Below are 14570 nucleotides of genomic sequence, written 5' to 3'. Positions count from 1 at the left end.
TTCCTTTTCACAGGATATTCCCCGTCATTGGTTTCTATTCAAATATCGACTGTCGCTGATTTGTGAGTATGTACCAAGAACGTGGTGAACACTGAGAACACACTTAGGCAAAGACGAGGCTTTTCCAGGATGTAAAAGTGACAGACTGCTGAGTGTTTCTGTTGTTTGGCGGGAATCATGGTTATACTATGGCCACCTTCAATCTGTGACCTCTTTAGAGGTTGTCGTTTTTTAATTCCCATGATGCACTCAGTTTCGAATTCCTACAAAAAGGAAAAAGGGTGAAACGTAAGACCACTGTTGATGGCTAGTGTCAACTAATACTGCACAACTTTACAAAATGTTGTTGCTTTCATATACTTTTGTTTAAGACTGTATTCTAATTGAACATACCATGAGTAATACTAAACAATACTGAACTGAGTACAGTGATCAAATCATTCACAACACAAGTCGCACCAAAGATGGACAGTTTGAAGAGTTAGCACAACTAATGCAGGGCTCACTAAAATGTGCCTGTCCCATTTACAATCTCACAAAGCAACAAGCTGTGGTGTCATCGATGTGATGGCGTAGAACCCCCGTCAGCTGGATGGTTGTGAAGGGTTTATGTAGATCGTTTTAGGACAACATTTTCCATTTTTGCAAGACTTGCCCATCAAAAGTAGGTCAGTCGACACTGCAAGTCCTTGGGTCGTCAGCAACACACCAGCCAAGTTAGAAAGGGGATTTGGACGAGCATCAAACAGGAAGATTTGTAGTTGGATTCGTTCGCTGTGCTTTGAGCATTCTCAGTCTCAAGTGTTTATACTTTTAGGCTCGAGCTCCATAATGTTGGCGAAACCAGATATTGTCACTAAAAAATGGTTCCCTGGCTTGTGCCGTTAAGTATCTGGGGGTCTCAGGCCTCCTGTGAGAAAAAAAAAAAAATGTACCAGAGCCAACATGCTCGGTCGGACTCCTGTGGAAAGCCAGAACGTCGCACTGCAGTGGATCAAACGGCGAACATACCTGGAACTCGGCCCTCTCGCCGAAGAAGTGTTTGAGCAGCACCAGCATGTCTGAGGCCACCGTGGCCACATCGGTGGCGTAGCCATCAGGCCGCTCAGTGTAGCTGAAGCCAGTGCCCACGGGATTGTCTACAAACAATACGCTCGCTGCCTGCACCTGAAATAGCCAACACACACATACACACACACAATATATCATGTACATTTCAACTATTTAATAGATTTTATTTGGAACACTCATAACGCCTGAGGTCAATACAAGACTTTCAAGTAGCGGAGGGAATCATTATTTGGAAGATGCGCGTTAAAGGATTTCAAAACAAAAGTCCCAGGTTACATTGGTGATTTGAGCTCTACAATGTTCCAAAAACTGTCTTATGATCACTACACAAACGGCCAGTTACTTTAAGATCTTGAATGCAACCATCTTACCCAGCTCGTCTTCCTGGGCTCCTGGTTCCTGTTCAAAGGGCCAATCTCCTCAAAGTTCCCAAAGCCACTCCCGGATCCTCCTGGTCCACCCTGAAGAAACAAACATGGCAAATATACATACAGCTGTAAGCAAAAGTTTGGCCACCCCTGCAAAAATTGATTTTTTGAAGTAAAAAGAAGTCATATTAGGGGTTTTATTTTTTCCTCTCAGCCCAGCACACATGCAGTTTTCATATTCAACTTCCGGATCTTGTATTCAATTCCACAGTTTCCCCATAACTTCTGTTTCTTGATGACATTTTGAATGTAGAAATTGATAACTTCATAGTCTATCCGGCTTTGAACGGATCAATGAGCTTCATTTTCACGTCAAAAAAAATGAAAGTATCAGCCTTGGAATTGGCATCAGCTGAAAACTCTTTTCTGTCTTACAAGTCCTGATGAATCAATTATGGCCTGATGACACCATGAAGTTTTACGAGTAGAATGTGTTCAAACTTTTGTACAAGCTACAATTACTGTTTATTGTAAGTTCAGAAGATAAAAAGCAACACTGACATTTGAAGAAAGGCAAAAACGGGCCCGTTTTGCTGGAGAAGCTGTATTTACTTCTTTTCACTTCCAACTAAATACATCATTTACCCACGGGTGGACAAACTTCAGCATAGAACTGTCATGTTCAATTTCCCAGGGAAAACTCAATGCATTTCATGTTGAATAAAAATTCTATTTTATCCACTGCAAGATTTCAGCTAATCCTTTACCATGATGACTGGTTCCTTTTTCTTTTTTTACTTTTGGAAGGTTGGTGGCCCCTAACCGAGTCATTACTTGGTTCCTCTTCTGCAGTTAAAGAAACGAAGCATCACTGCTGTTCGTCATTCGGTCAAAAAGTAAAAAAGAAAAAGAAAAACATGCACAAAGACTGGCGTGGTGCTTTAACTTTTAAGTGAAGTAGAAAAGTCAGTGGAGCCAACCATGTCCTACCTGCAGCCACATGACCAGAGGCAGGTCCGTGTATCCAGCAGACGGGCTGTCGGCATAGTAAAGCCACCAGAACATGTGGGCCCCGTCTCTCACCTCCACATAGCTCCAGGCTTCTTTGTCTGCCAGCGGGACGGCGAGCCCTGCATAGGATTCAGTTAAATCAGCTTCAGCGTTTGTTACATAGCAAACAATACAGGCGGAACATAGTTGACCAACATGGCATTAACAAACTGTTGAGTCGGCAAAGAGCCCGAGTACATATTGGTCAACAACATTTCCTGAATGGTTGTGCTTGAAACCCACCGTTTGCACGACTCACATTTTTAAATATATGTATTCAGCTAATTTAGCTGATGGAGGGTAAAGTGCTGCTGGCAGCAGAAGGTGAAAATATAGACTAAACTGATACACACGTTTATAGATCTGTGATTGTAACCTCATGGTCCGACAAATCAACAGCTGATTTGCAGTTGAAATAGCGTTGGGGTCTAAACTGAGTCGTATACATTTTTTTTTTATGTCTAGTTTGCTCAACAGCTGTTAATGACTGTATTCCAACAGAGGTAAATGTAACTGTATCAACTGAAATGCTGATAAAAAAAACAAGTTCAGAGGACACACACTATACATTACGTCCAGTTTTAAAATGTAAAAGAAACTAAGAAATATCACGACTTAGAGCATGATCTGTTAACTTGGACAGGACTGTGCCATCAGGGCGACCAATCCCAGCAAGAGGAATTATTATGCATAGACAGGGTTCCATGTGTCCAAACAAAGCTTCACTCGCGCGAAGCATTACAAGCCTGGTTAATGTGTCGTCATGGCTACAGACACGCTGTGTGTGATGCTCACACCGATGACTGACAGCTCCCAGCGTCCTCGGGGTTGGATGAGGAGCAGCTCCGCAGAGCAACAGTCCACTGTAAGACAAGTTATGTGCTTTGGAGAGTAAAAGCCCCAGTGTCCCTCACCTCGGGGCTAATACACCCGCTACACAGTCTCTCCAGGCCCCTTGGCGTAGGTAGTTTTTTTTGTGTGACTGAATGAGCTCAAAACAAAAACGATGCAGTCGGTGTAAAAGTAACGTGAACACAATGTTTCCCGCTACATGTACGCGCCATGTTGAGGCCATAGTTCATACCTGTACCGACGACGATGGAGAGTATGAACAACAACCTGGAGGATGCCTGGGTCTGCCCCATTGTTGAAGTGTGAACGTCTCGACGACTCGGCCGTGCACCTTTACTGTTTCGAGGAGTCACATGACCACACCCGGTGTCAGCTGACCGAAACCCCCCTCTCTCTCTCGCTACACAGTTTAAAACTGAAAGAGCGATTGTGTAAATGCCGTCAACCGAAAGGAAGTATAAATCAAAATGTAAAATATGATCAAAATACTGACATATATTATAAGGAGTCCACGCTGGCAAATAAATAAATACATAAAATGAAGTGGATGAATGATGAACTGTATAGTGAGAGACTACCCCCCACACCAACAGAGGGCAGTGTTGTGAATGAGCTACACAGGACATTGGTCAGGTGACATGACGACTTCCTCCGAAGCGCCTGACCTTCAAAATAAAAGTGCAGCATTTGTGAAATAACAAAATGTATGTTCAAACCATTATGATCGTCAGCAATTTAGATCAGAACTGTAATGTCATACCGTTTAGCCCCATGTCATATTTTTCCTTAGTACATTCATGACGTTGGGCTATAAAAAAACAACAAAGTGTATTTCTAGGTTTAGTTGTAATCGAGACAATATTGGTAGGGTGTAAGACTTTGAGCAAGTCTTGTGATGTACAAGCAGTCTGTCCAAGTTGTACCCGCCTCTGGCCCTTTTATGTTTTAGGTTTGTTTGTGCACAGACTTGAGTGGTTTTACGATTGCTTCTCCTGCCCACCTTGGGATTCTACTAGAACAAGACATGGAAAAGGATCTTAGCATGCATAAAAATATCTCGGCTGCATTTAAAGGGCCCATCATGATTTTTTCCTACTGAGACTGCAATGTGTGGCATTACACGTAATGATTATTTTGTATTAAGCAGCACTAAAAAGGCTACAGAATGTACCTAATCACCTTTCATAATAACTTGTAACCTTGCTTGTGTATTAACATCAGTAAAGCAATTAGGGATTTTTGATTTATTTGAAAATTTGTTAACTGATTATTTAGAAAGGACATTTGCCGTGATCCGCTTGTATCCTATAGGCCCATTGCACTAACAGCAGTGCTATGTAAAATGATGGAAGGAATGGTCGGAGACAGATTGATGTATAAATTAGAGAAGAAGGGATGGTTAACACCAGTAAAAGTGGCTTCCATAGAGGGAGAAGTACCATGGATGCAGTGCTTTCCTTTGACAGCGATTTTAAGAAAGCCATGGTAAATAAAGAAGCCCTAGTGGCGGTGTTTCTTGATATTGAAAAGGCTCATGATATGCTATGGAAAGAGGGGCTTGTTATAAAGCTTTATGATGCTGGAGTTAAATGGACACAAAATCTTTTGAAGAACAGGAACATTCAAGTTAGGGTTGCAAATGCTTATTCTGATGATACAAGGGTTGATAATGGAACGCCCCAGGGAAGTGTGATTAGTCCAGTACTATTCAAAGTTATGATAAATATTATAGATATTATAATATTAGATTAGGTTTTTGGACTGGTTTCGGACTTTCCTTGTTTTCAGATGTTGGGACCATCTGGAAAAGGGGCAGAAATATCAAAAAAACAACTGAGCGAATGCAGGTAGCCATGAATGAAGTAACTAGCTGGGGTGAAAAGTGGGGATTTAAGATCTCAGTGGATAAATCAAAATATGATATATTTCAAAACATAATTCCCAAATTCTTGGGAATGCAGTTTGATGAGAGGCTAACATAGGGAAAACAGATAAATAATGTTGTAAATAAGTGAGAAAGTGATAAGTGTAATGGTTCCCTATCAGGTAGTACATGGGGTGCTGTCAGGTGTACACTACTAATGATACTGTATATAGAGCAATGATAAGGTCAAGACTAGATTGTGGTTGTATATGTTATGGAACAGCAGCTGTGTCACATTTAAAAAGAAGTTGATGTAATGCAGACTAAGGCTCTGAGATTATGTTGTGGGGACCTTTGTACAACTCTAGCCCCAGCTTTACTGGTTGAGATGGGGGACATGCCATTGTCAATTCGACGAGACACACTGGCTATGCAATATGTTGTCAAAGTGTGGGGATATAAAGAAGAGCAACCAGGAAAAGCAGTTCTGAATAATCATAAAATCACTGGGAGACATATCTTCAGATTTACACAGATGGTTCCGAAGATCCACAAACTAGGATGTTGGGTATTGCTTTTTATATTCCACAACTTGATATTGTAAAGCTCAAACGACTGTCTGGGGGGGTATCGGTTTATACAACAGAGCTAATAGCTATAATATGGGCACTACAGTGGGTGGAGGAAGTCCGGCCAAGGAGGGCGGTCGTATGTTCAGATTCGGCCTCAGTTTTAAGAAATCTGAGAGGAAGCAATCGGGGAGACGGCCAGACCTTGTTCTGGAATGGAGGGTTCTGCTGTATGAAATCGGACAGGCTGGAGGATTGATGGGTTTTCTTTGGGTGCCTGCCCATGTTGGGGTGGATGGGAATGAGATAGCAGACAAGGCAGCTATAATGCCACTGAAGAGACATTGATGGGATATTTGAATGCCGGTCTGTCATAAAGGAAAATATAACAGCAGTGTGGCAAAGGCAGTGGGGAAATGAGAAGAGGGGTCCTCATTATTTTTCAATTAAAGATAGGGTACAGGCAGAACTGTGCTACCTGGGCAAAGAAAGAAGACACTCCGTAATAATGACAAGGCTGAGACTCGGACATTGTGGACTTGCATGGGATCTAGCAAAGATGGGCAAGCATGAGGATGGACTTTGTAGGGTACAGCAAACAGCAACAAACTGTTCAACATGTACTTTTGGATTGTCTGCAATATAAATATCAAAGAGAACAGTTATACACTGCGCTATGTCACATAGGAATGCAGAACGTGACATTGAGAGATATACAAAATCCCCCTGAGCATCAAATTGTGAGTGGAGGCAGTCATGGATTTTAACTGTGCAACAGGATTACCTCTGAAAAATGACAATACCTGGAGATACTACCTAATCTGACCTGTGAGAGGCAGCAAGGCAGACAATGCATCCAGTCTGCCGGAAAGCCACAAGAAGAAGAAGAAGAAGAAGAAGAAGAAGAAGAAGAAGAAGGATCAGCTTGTATCAATCGTGCATAGTGTTGTTACGGCTTGATGATCTTATTTTGAAAAATCAGTCCGGAAGTCTAGCCGTCGCGCTTCCGGGCAGATCGACCGGCGGTGCGTTTGGTGCATGGTTCGGTGCGGTTTGGATGTTGTGTTGCCGTCATGGCTGCGAACAGTAACGGTTTCATCCGCGTGCGTTTGTTCTTCGACTACCCGCCGCCCGCTGCCTCTGACTGTCGCATGTGCTGGCTGCTCGTGGACCTGAACGCGTGCCGCGTGGTGGCGGACCTGGAGAGCATCATCCGGGAGAAGTTCGACTTCAGCTCCAGGAGCATCCTGAACCTCTTCGTAGACGACTGCTACCTGCCGCACACGGAGCGCATCCTGGTGGTGCGGGACAACGACAGCGTCAGGTGCGCGCGCTTTGTCCGTCCGGTGTGGGATGTCACCACGTGACCTTCCTCCGGGCTCCACTTTGACAAAGAAGAGTGTAAAGCTCGATGGAGCTCAGTCCTCAGTCCTGTTGCTGATGGAAGCAGATCCTAACATTATGAAGTGTGGATGAGAGGCCGGAGCGGGACTCTCAGGGTTAACAGTTGTTTTATGCTTTAATGATCATGTACAAGTTCTATCAGGAAAAAACACCACTACAATATGAAATATTGATTGAGCTGGGTCATGTGTCATTAACCGACTCGCATCTTTATTAGTGTACGCTGAACATCGGATGGTGAACATAGAGCCACTTTTACTAAAGTTAAAGGTTTCCCCCTCAAAGTGCGTTGGTAGAAGTGGTGTCTGTGTCTCTTCTGTAAATTAGCTCACTCTCTGTAAGTGAACTGAAAAATGCTCAATATCTATGACGTCAAAGTCAGACGGTACGAAGGGACTGCAGGTGAAAATGGGGAAATTGTTAATTGTCCTTAAAAGATGTGTTCCTGTTTTCCAGGGTGAAAGTGGACACTGCAGCCCGGGTGAACGGGCACAGCAGCTGTCCAGATACAGCAAGTAGAAACTGCAGAAAGAGACAGAGACCCACAGAGGACGATGGGCCAGTAGGAAATGGAGTGAGCGAGGAAAGGAAGGAAAAAAAGAGGAAAAAAAAGAGCAAGGAGGGTCTAGAGGCGGTAGCCAAGCAGGCTTCTGGTGATGAGAGTAAGAAGTCACAAGGAAAGCACAAAGAGAAGAAGAAGAAGAAGAAGGCGACAAAGGAAAATAGCCCCGTTGCCACCCCAAAACCAGCTGCATCTATCAAAAAAAACTCATCTAGTGTCGACCAGCCTGTTAAAAGCACCAAGAAGCCCCAAGCAGAACCAACCAAAACACAAAGCAAAAAGCCCACTGTCTCCTCTTCGGATTCCAGTAGTAGCAGAAGTGAGGAAGATGAAGCTCCCAAAAAGCCACTGGTCCCAAAACCAGCTCCCAAAGCACCGTTGTCCACCTCTGCTGCTTCCAAAGCACCTCCAGTCACCAAACCCCCCCAGAAGAAAGCACGCCCTTCCTCGTCATCCTCTTCAGATACAGACTCTTCCTCTGATGAGGCCCCCAGCGTAAAAGTGCCACCAAAATGCAACCCTTTAACCTCCACGTCTCCAAAAAGCCGAGTAAAGGACAACTTAAAAACTCAACAGGCTCCATCCGTTCCGCAGTCCACAAACTGTGCACAGAAACAGGCTGCCATCGTACCCCTGCCTCCTGGCGGCAAAGTCGCGAAGCCCTGCGACTCAGACAGTGAGGAAGAGATCGAGCTGATTATCCGAAAACCGATGCAGCAGCAGCGGGGGCGTGGTGTGGGTGCCCAGTCATTCTGGAGAGGCTGCAGCCGGGGAAGACTTGAGCGTGGTGGTCGTGGAGAGAGGGGAAGGGGTGAAGGTGGAGGGGTCATCAGAGGTCACACTGGCAGCTTGGAACTCAACTGTAATGGAGCAAAAGAGCCGAGCTACCAGGCTGATTCCCTGACCAACAAGTCAGTGGTCATCCAGGTCTGTTTCTGCACCTACCAATTCATCTATACGTCTGTGGTTACTGTCGGACACTGTAACTTTGACTTCAACACTCCCATACCCTAGGGAGTTCGCGGCCAAGCCAGTGCAGTAAAATCACAACTACAAGAAAGAGAGCAAATAAGCTTTCTCCAAAATCGCTTATTTGCCCCTTTAACCAACTATATCCTCAACACCAATATTCTTTTGTCTCCCATAAATGTTTGTTTGCCAAGCCGAGTCTCCACTTAGTTACTGTTGCCACACAAGCTTTCTGTTCTTGTGTGGAAAAAATATGCAGTTTATAATGATCGCGGAGCTAGAAGAGAAGCCTTCAAAAAGTGTCCTAAAAATGTACTTAATGGCTGTTTTCATGATCTCATGCTAAAAGAGGCTAAAGCTACACGGGAAATGAGCATCCTCACCAATTTGTAATCCATATAGAAGATAGAAATAAAGAAACAGCACACAGTTGTGAAATTAAACACTGTAACAGCTTTGAACAGGGCTTTAAAAAAACAACAACTAAATGCTTCCTGGCCTCATAAGTAAGTTAGTTCACTATTGTGGATGTGAGATAGTTAGCTGGGCCTCCAAACCATTTTTATTCAAAGGACTGCTCTTACTCCAACTTCACCTGGTGAGGAAATACAAAGTTTGGCAGGTTGTGCCTGGTTCTCGTTGCTAAGATATGATTGGACAATCACTATTCAGGGGGAGGGCTACAGCAAACATACAATTACATTAATGACATCTGATAATGGTATTTACGTAAATCCTGCCTCCGTCACGTTATTGTATTATTGGCAACACAATTAAATTTGACCAATGTAACAAATGTCATTGCATTACCTGTCCATTATCAAATACTGTGTAAGAAAGAGGATCATGATTGATAATCTCTTGGTGCCACATGTCTCGACCTGTAGAATAAAGAAGACCGTGCCCCCAAACAGGACTACAGCACTATGCCCCTGCTCGCCGCCCCACCACAGGTGGGGCAGAAGATTGCGTTCAAGGTAAGCCTACAACTTAAATTTTTAATCCCGCAAAAAATTAATTTACAAAATGTCTTACTGTGAATTCCTGCAGATTCACAGCACAACCATCCACTGCTTTCATACAGTAATCGATAAGGCACAGACAAGATTGCTGGTGCTCATAGGTGATTAATAGGTAATATATAGGTTGACAAAATGAAACGGAAATTGTTTAAATCCTTTTTCGAGCCAAAATGTGGAATATCTGCTGAATATCTTAATGTTGGATGAATAATTGATTAAATAGGTATAAAGTAATATGCAGGATCATGACCCGGCATCACCAGCTAAATCCTGCCGCAGAGTTCATATCAGTGGATTCACATGAGGAGCTGCAAGAAATTGGTTAAAATTGTCCACATTAATTCCAACTAAGGCAAATTTTGACTCAATTAATTTGCGCCATTGGCCAACAGCAAAACCAACTTTGACAGTGCCTACCTTTGGAGAGAGCTATATTAGCTATCTTAGTAGCTTTGTTGCACCATCAAATTTTATTTAACCTCCTCTGTCGGGAGTATAACTTACTTAATAACTGTATGTATGATTATGATATGTTTGATAATGTATGAATTTATTGTTCCCTTGCTAACTGTTAGCAAGCTAGCTTCTTCAGAAAGCATTTTACCCTCTTCAATTCAACGACTCACTGGAGGAAATAAAGCTGGCTAGCAGGTTAGCAGTTGGTTGGTGAACTACTGTAGCTGGCCAACTAAATATTTTAATTATTAACTTGGAATTACCACTTCATGGTTTTACGCCCCCGCCAATAATTCAAGTTGTAGGAAATATGATCACAATCTCCCCTTCTGTTCCTCAGTTATGGTATTGACTAATGGCCCAAAAATAATTTTTGGAAAAACGTCACTGTGCAGTCTTGGATTACAAATTCTTGAGCTTTGACTAAAAGTGTATTTTGTGAAGTCACAAATCACTCAATACATAATACCTTGTTTGTGTTTGCGTGTGTGTGTGTGTGTGTGTGTGTGTTTGTATGTGTGTTTGCATGTGTGTTTGCAGCTGCTTGAGCTAGCTGAGAACTATACACCAGAGGTATCAGAATACAAGGTGGGTGTAATCATTTTTGCTGCATTGATCTAAAATGACTATTGTCAGCAACTAGTTGCAAAGAGGTCATCTTAGTAGTAATTGTGCATTCATGCTGAAATCACAAAGCCAACCATGTTGTTGTACATTGTAGGAGGGAAGGATTGTGAGCTTTGACCCAACCACCAAACAGATCGAGCTGGAACTACTTCATGTCTCCCAAGGTAGGGTTCCTTTCACCGCGGGACACATACACTATTATTGTTAACTAATATTAATGTTAGCATTTTAAAAGGCCTAGTTCAAAGATGATAAGTCATCATGCGAAAGACTGGTTTATCTTCCAAAACTTTCAACACCTTGCAAAAAAAGTAGAATGGTGTTATTTATCAATAGCGGTGATTCCTGCCATTGATAAATAACACTGTGAGCCTAAAATAGATACACAGTATTGTGATAAAGAGGATAAAATGTTCTAATTAAATGGAGTTCCTACATTATCAAGATGTTTTAGAGAAATAACTATCCGAAATAGACTTGGCAGAAACCGATCAGATTGTACAATATTATCCAATGTTTGTTTTTTCAGATTTGTCATCACTCTTAACTTTCTGTATCCCTCTCAGCTTCTGTAGAGCCTGGGAAGTTCGACCTGGTCTATCAGAACGCCGATGGCTCGGAGAGTGTAGAGTACGCTGTGTCCAGAGGTGCTTGGGTAAGCCTTAGCAATGTAGCTTCTACATAATTAATAACTTAAAAAACAGAAATTCCTAAAATGGGTCAGCCCCCAAGACCAGTTGGGAAAAGTCCACTGTAAAATTAAGGATGGTCTAATTTCTGTGACACTAAGCATCCATTGATTTTGATTTTTTTGGACCACTAGGGGGCAGCAAAAAATTCAACAGTTCAAGTATTTTTTATGAAAAAAAATTACAATTCTATGATTTCAGCTTCTTAAATATGAATATTTTCTGGTTTCTTTGCTCCTGTATGACACTTAACTAAATATCCTTGGTGTGTGGACAAAACAAACATCATCTTGGTGTTTTGGAAACACGATCCATACTTTAAACCATTTTATGGACCAAACAACTTATCGACAAAATAATCAACAGATAAATCAATAATGAAAATAATTGTTAGCTGCAGCCCTAGTCAGCAAACGGTTTACTCAATGAACAGACAGGGAGCAACATAAGTGTTGATTTGGAGTAAAACGTCTGGCTCTTTAGCTGCTAAATGCTTAACTATGCTCACCAGTTATCTGCTAGCTTTGTTTGTCTGCTCTTTGGTGCTAGGCACACAGCATACAATGGTTTAATCAGTGCTTTTTCACTTAAAACAACTGCGTGCCACAGCTGGAAACCACAGTCTATCTGAGAATTCTTGCCAACTACGTTCATCCCTTTATGGCCACAGTTTACCATCTTCAAATGGCTACTTTCATCAGGACAATGCTGCGTGTCACAAAGTAAAAGTCATCTCACGCTGGTTTCCTGAACATGACCCTGAGTAAAGTGAACTTCTGTGACCTCCACAGTCACCGGATGTGACTCCAGTAGAATCTTTGGGATGTGGTAGAGCAGGAGATTGGCAGCATGAATGTGCAGCTGATAAATCTGCAGAAATGATGTGATGCAAATATGTCAACATGAAGCACACTCTAAAAGGAAAGTTTCCTGCATCTTTTGGAATTCATGCCTCAAATAACCGAGGCTGTTTTAAGAGCAAAGGGAGCCAATGCCCAGTACTAATGTGATTTTCCTAAAGAAGTTCTTGGGGAGTTTAGCAACATTTGAATACAAATTTGACCAGTCTCCTGTTTACAGTGTTACCAACGTCACGATTTTCTCATTGGATTAGGTCACCTGTATTAGCGACAAAGCTAGCAACTTTTTGGTCGGACTGTTACCTCCTCTTGTGATGATACGATCTGTAATATTTGTCAGTGAAATTGCTCACATGTGGCTGTGTTCAGTGTGAGGGGGAGAGCAGCAGCATGTTTAGGCCTTGTACATACCTTTAACATCTGTCTCACATGATCCGATCACAGGTGGACAGCTCTAAGTACAGGTGTGAACATTAACTGCCACAGTGTGTTGTTGCGATTGGCTGTTGTGTTGTGGCGATTGGCTGTTGTGTTGTGGAAATTTTCTGTCGTGTTGTGGCGAATTGCTGTCGTGATTTGCGTTTGTGTTGTGTGAGTTGCTGTTGCGTTGTGGTGAATTCCTGTCGTGCTGTGTGAGTTGCTGTTGTTTCGTTGTGGTGAATTGCTATCGTGTTGTGTGATTTGCTGTTGTGATTTGCACTTCAGGTTCACTGTACAAACAACCCTTCATGGAATTGATCCATACATTTAGCTTGACATTCTTATTAGATTATTTTCATTATCGATTGATCTGTTGATTAATTTAGCGATTAATCAATTAGTTGTTTAGTCCATAAAAAGGGTGAAAAATGTTGATTGTGTTTCCCAAACCTCAAGATGGTGTTTTGTTTTGTCCACAAACTGGACATATCTGGTTTACTGTCATTAGGGACCAAAGAAACAAGAAAATATTCACATTGAAGCAACTGAAATCATAGAATTTTGACTTTTTTTTCCTTGAAAACTATTTGAACCGATAAATCTTTAAAATAAAAAATTTAAATAGTTGGCAATTCATTTAGTAGTCCATTACCAGTATATGAATCGATTGCAGCTCTAATTCCAATTTTTTTTCTATTAGCACCTGTACAAGTGTGTCATTGATTCATATTTTGTCACCAAAGCTGACTTCATTGCCTTATTAAATTAAATCTGGTCCTCACATTATATTGGGTTGGGTCCCTGTCTGTATGATTGACTGAAGACAGCCAATACACAGGGAGTCAGCACAAACAGTTAAACCCAAAGCCTCTTTTGTCTTTGAGCCCAGGCCTTAACCCCTTTCCTCAACTTTGAGTGAACCCATTCCCCAGTGATCCACGCTTTTGAATTGTTCATCCAAACAAGAGAAAGGTGGGATTGACAGAAAAACGGCTGCATATGTAGATCGATTAAGCTGTCAGCATTTGGGTGCTGTGTGTGGTATTTATTTGTTAATATCCACTCTTGCCTTGTTTTAAATTGAGTGGAATCATAGTTTAAGTAACGTCTTTACTTCCCTTCCCCAGGTGACTGAACGCTGGGACTCCCTGCTGGAACCAAGGCTGCTCATTTAAATTTGACAAAAGTGTAGATTCACCTGGTGCAGCAAGATGGATTTTCCTTTTTTTTAATTACTATATTTGAGGACCCCTCACCTTGTACTGCAGTGCCTATATATATCAAATTGGGAGTCACTTCTTCACAGGCCATAGGACAGATAAAAGATATGATCATGGAAGGGATTTGAATATGGTTTATTATATTATTTTCTCTGTGCTTTTAAATCAGTTATCCCTTTGCACCTAACTATTGCATAGCAAAGTACAGTGATGAAATGTGTTTTGCATTTTTTGCTGCATTTATATCTGGGTTAGATTTGAAGTTCTGTTTTTTATATGTAGTTGGAATGACTGGTTGTTTTTTAGAAATGGGACATAATGGTTTTATCTTTTGTACAGTGATGTGACTGTAGATATTAATCTCATAATAAACTGTTTTCCCATTAAACTGATGTTTGACTACGGGATAAATGCTTATTTTATTAGTCCAATATGAAAAGCTTCTCTTTTATGAAAGTAAATTTCTACCAGGAAAGGGTGGAAAAAGGCTGAAATGATAGCAATGCTAAAAATGGATAATAGTCACAGTAGGTCAAGAGATACATAAAACATTTTTAATGGAAAGGA

At 41.8% G+C, this 14570-nt stretch overlaps 2 protein-coding genes across 2 annotated transcripts in view; one reads left to right on the top strand and one right to left on the bottom strand.

Annotated features, from left to right (window-relative positions):
• The window catches only part of scpep1 (serine carboxypeptidase 1), a 10117-nt gene extending 6388 nt beyond the window's left edge, over positions 1-3729 (bottom strand). Inside the window, exons 1-4 of the mRNA XM_035615342.2 lie at positions 3574-3729; positions 2430-2569; positions 1443-1532; positions 1012-1167 (exon numbers count right to left, since the gene is read on the bottom strand). Coding sequence (XP_035471235.2) covers positions 1012-1167; positions 1443-1532; positions 2430-2569; positions 3574-3634 — 447 coding nt within the window. The 5' untranslated portion in view covers positions 3635-3729. The remainder of the gene's footprint in view (positions 1-1011; positions 1168-1442; positions 1533-2429; positions 2570-3573) is intronic.
• Positions 3730-6726: 2997 nt separating this feature from the next.
• On the top strand, positions 6727-14395 carry coil (coilin p80). Its single transcript, XM_035615337.2, has 7 exons — positions 6727-7098; positions 7635-8667; positions 9597-9686; positions 10728-10775; positions 10909-10978; positions 11381-11469; positions 13911-14395. Exons 1-7 carry the CDS (start codon positions 6848-6850, stop codon positions 13956-13958), a joined length of 1629 nt encoding a protein of 542 aa, XP_035471230.2. The 5' UTR covers positions 6727-6847; the 3' UTR covers positions 13959-14395.
• The last annotated feature ends 175 nt before the right edge of the window (positions 14396-14570 follow it).

This window comes from Scophthalmus maximus, chromosome 17 (assembly GCF_022379125.1).
Source record: "Scophthalmus maximus strain ysfricsl-2021 chromosome 17, ASM2237912v1, whole genome shotgun sequence".
In the NCBI taxonomy this organism is placed as follows: domain Eukaryota; kingdom Metazoa; phylum Chordata; class Actinopteri; order Pleuronectiformes; family Scophthalmidae; genus Scophthalmus; species Scophthalmus maximus.
Note: the sequence above shows the minus strand (reverse complement) of the source record. Positions and strands in the feature narration are given on the sequence as shown.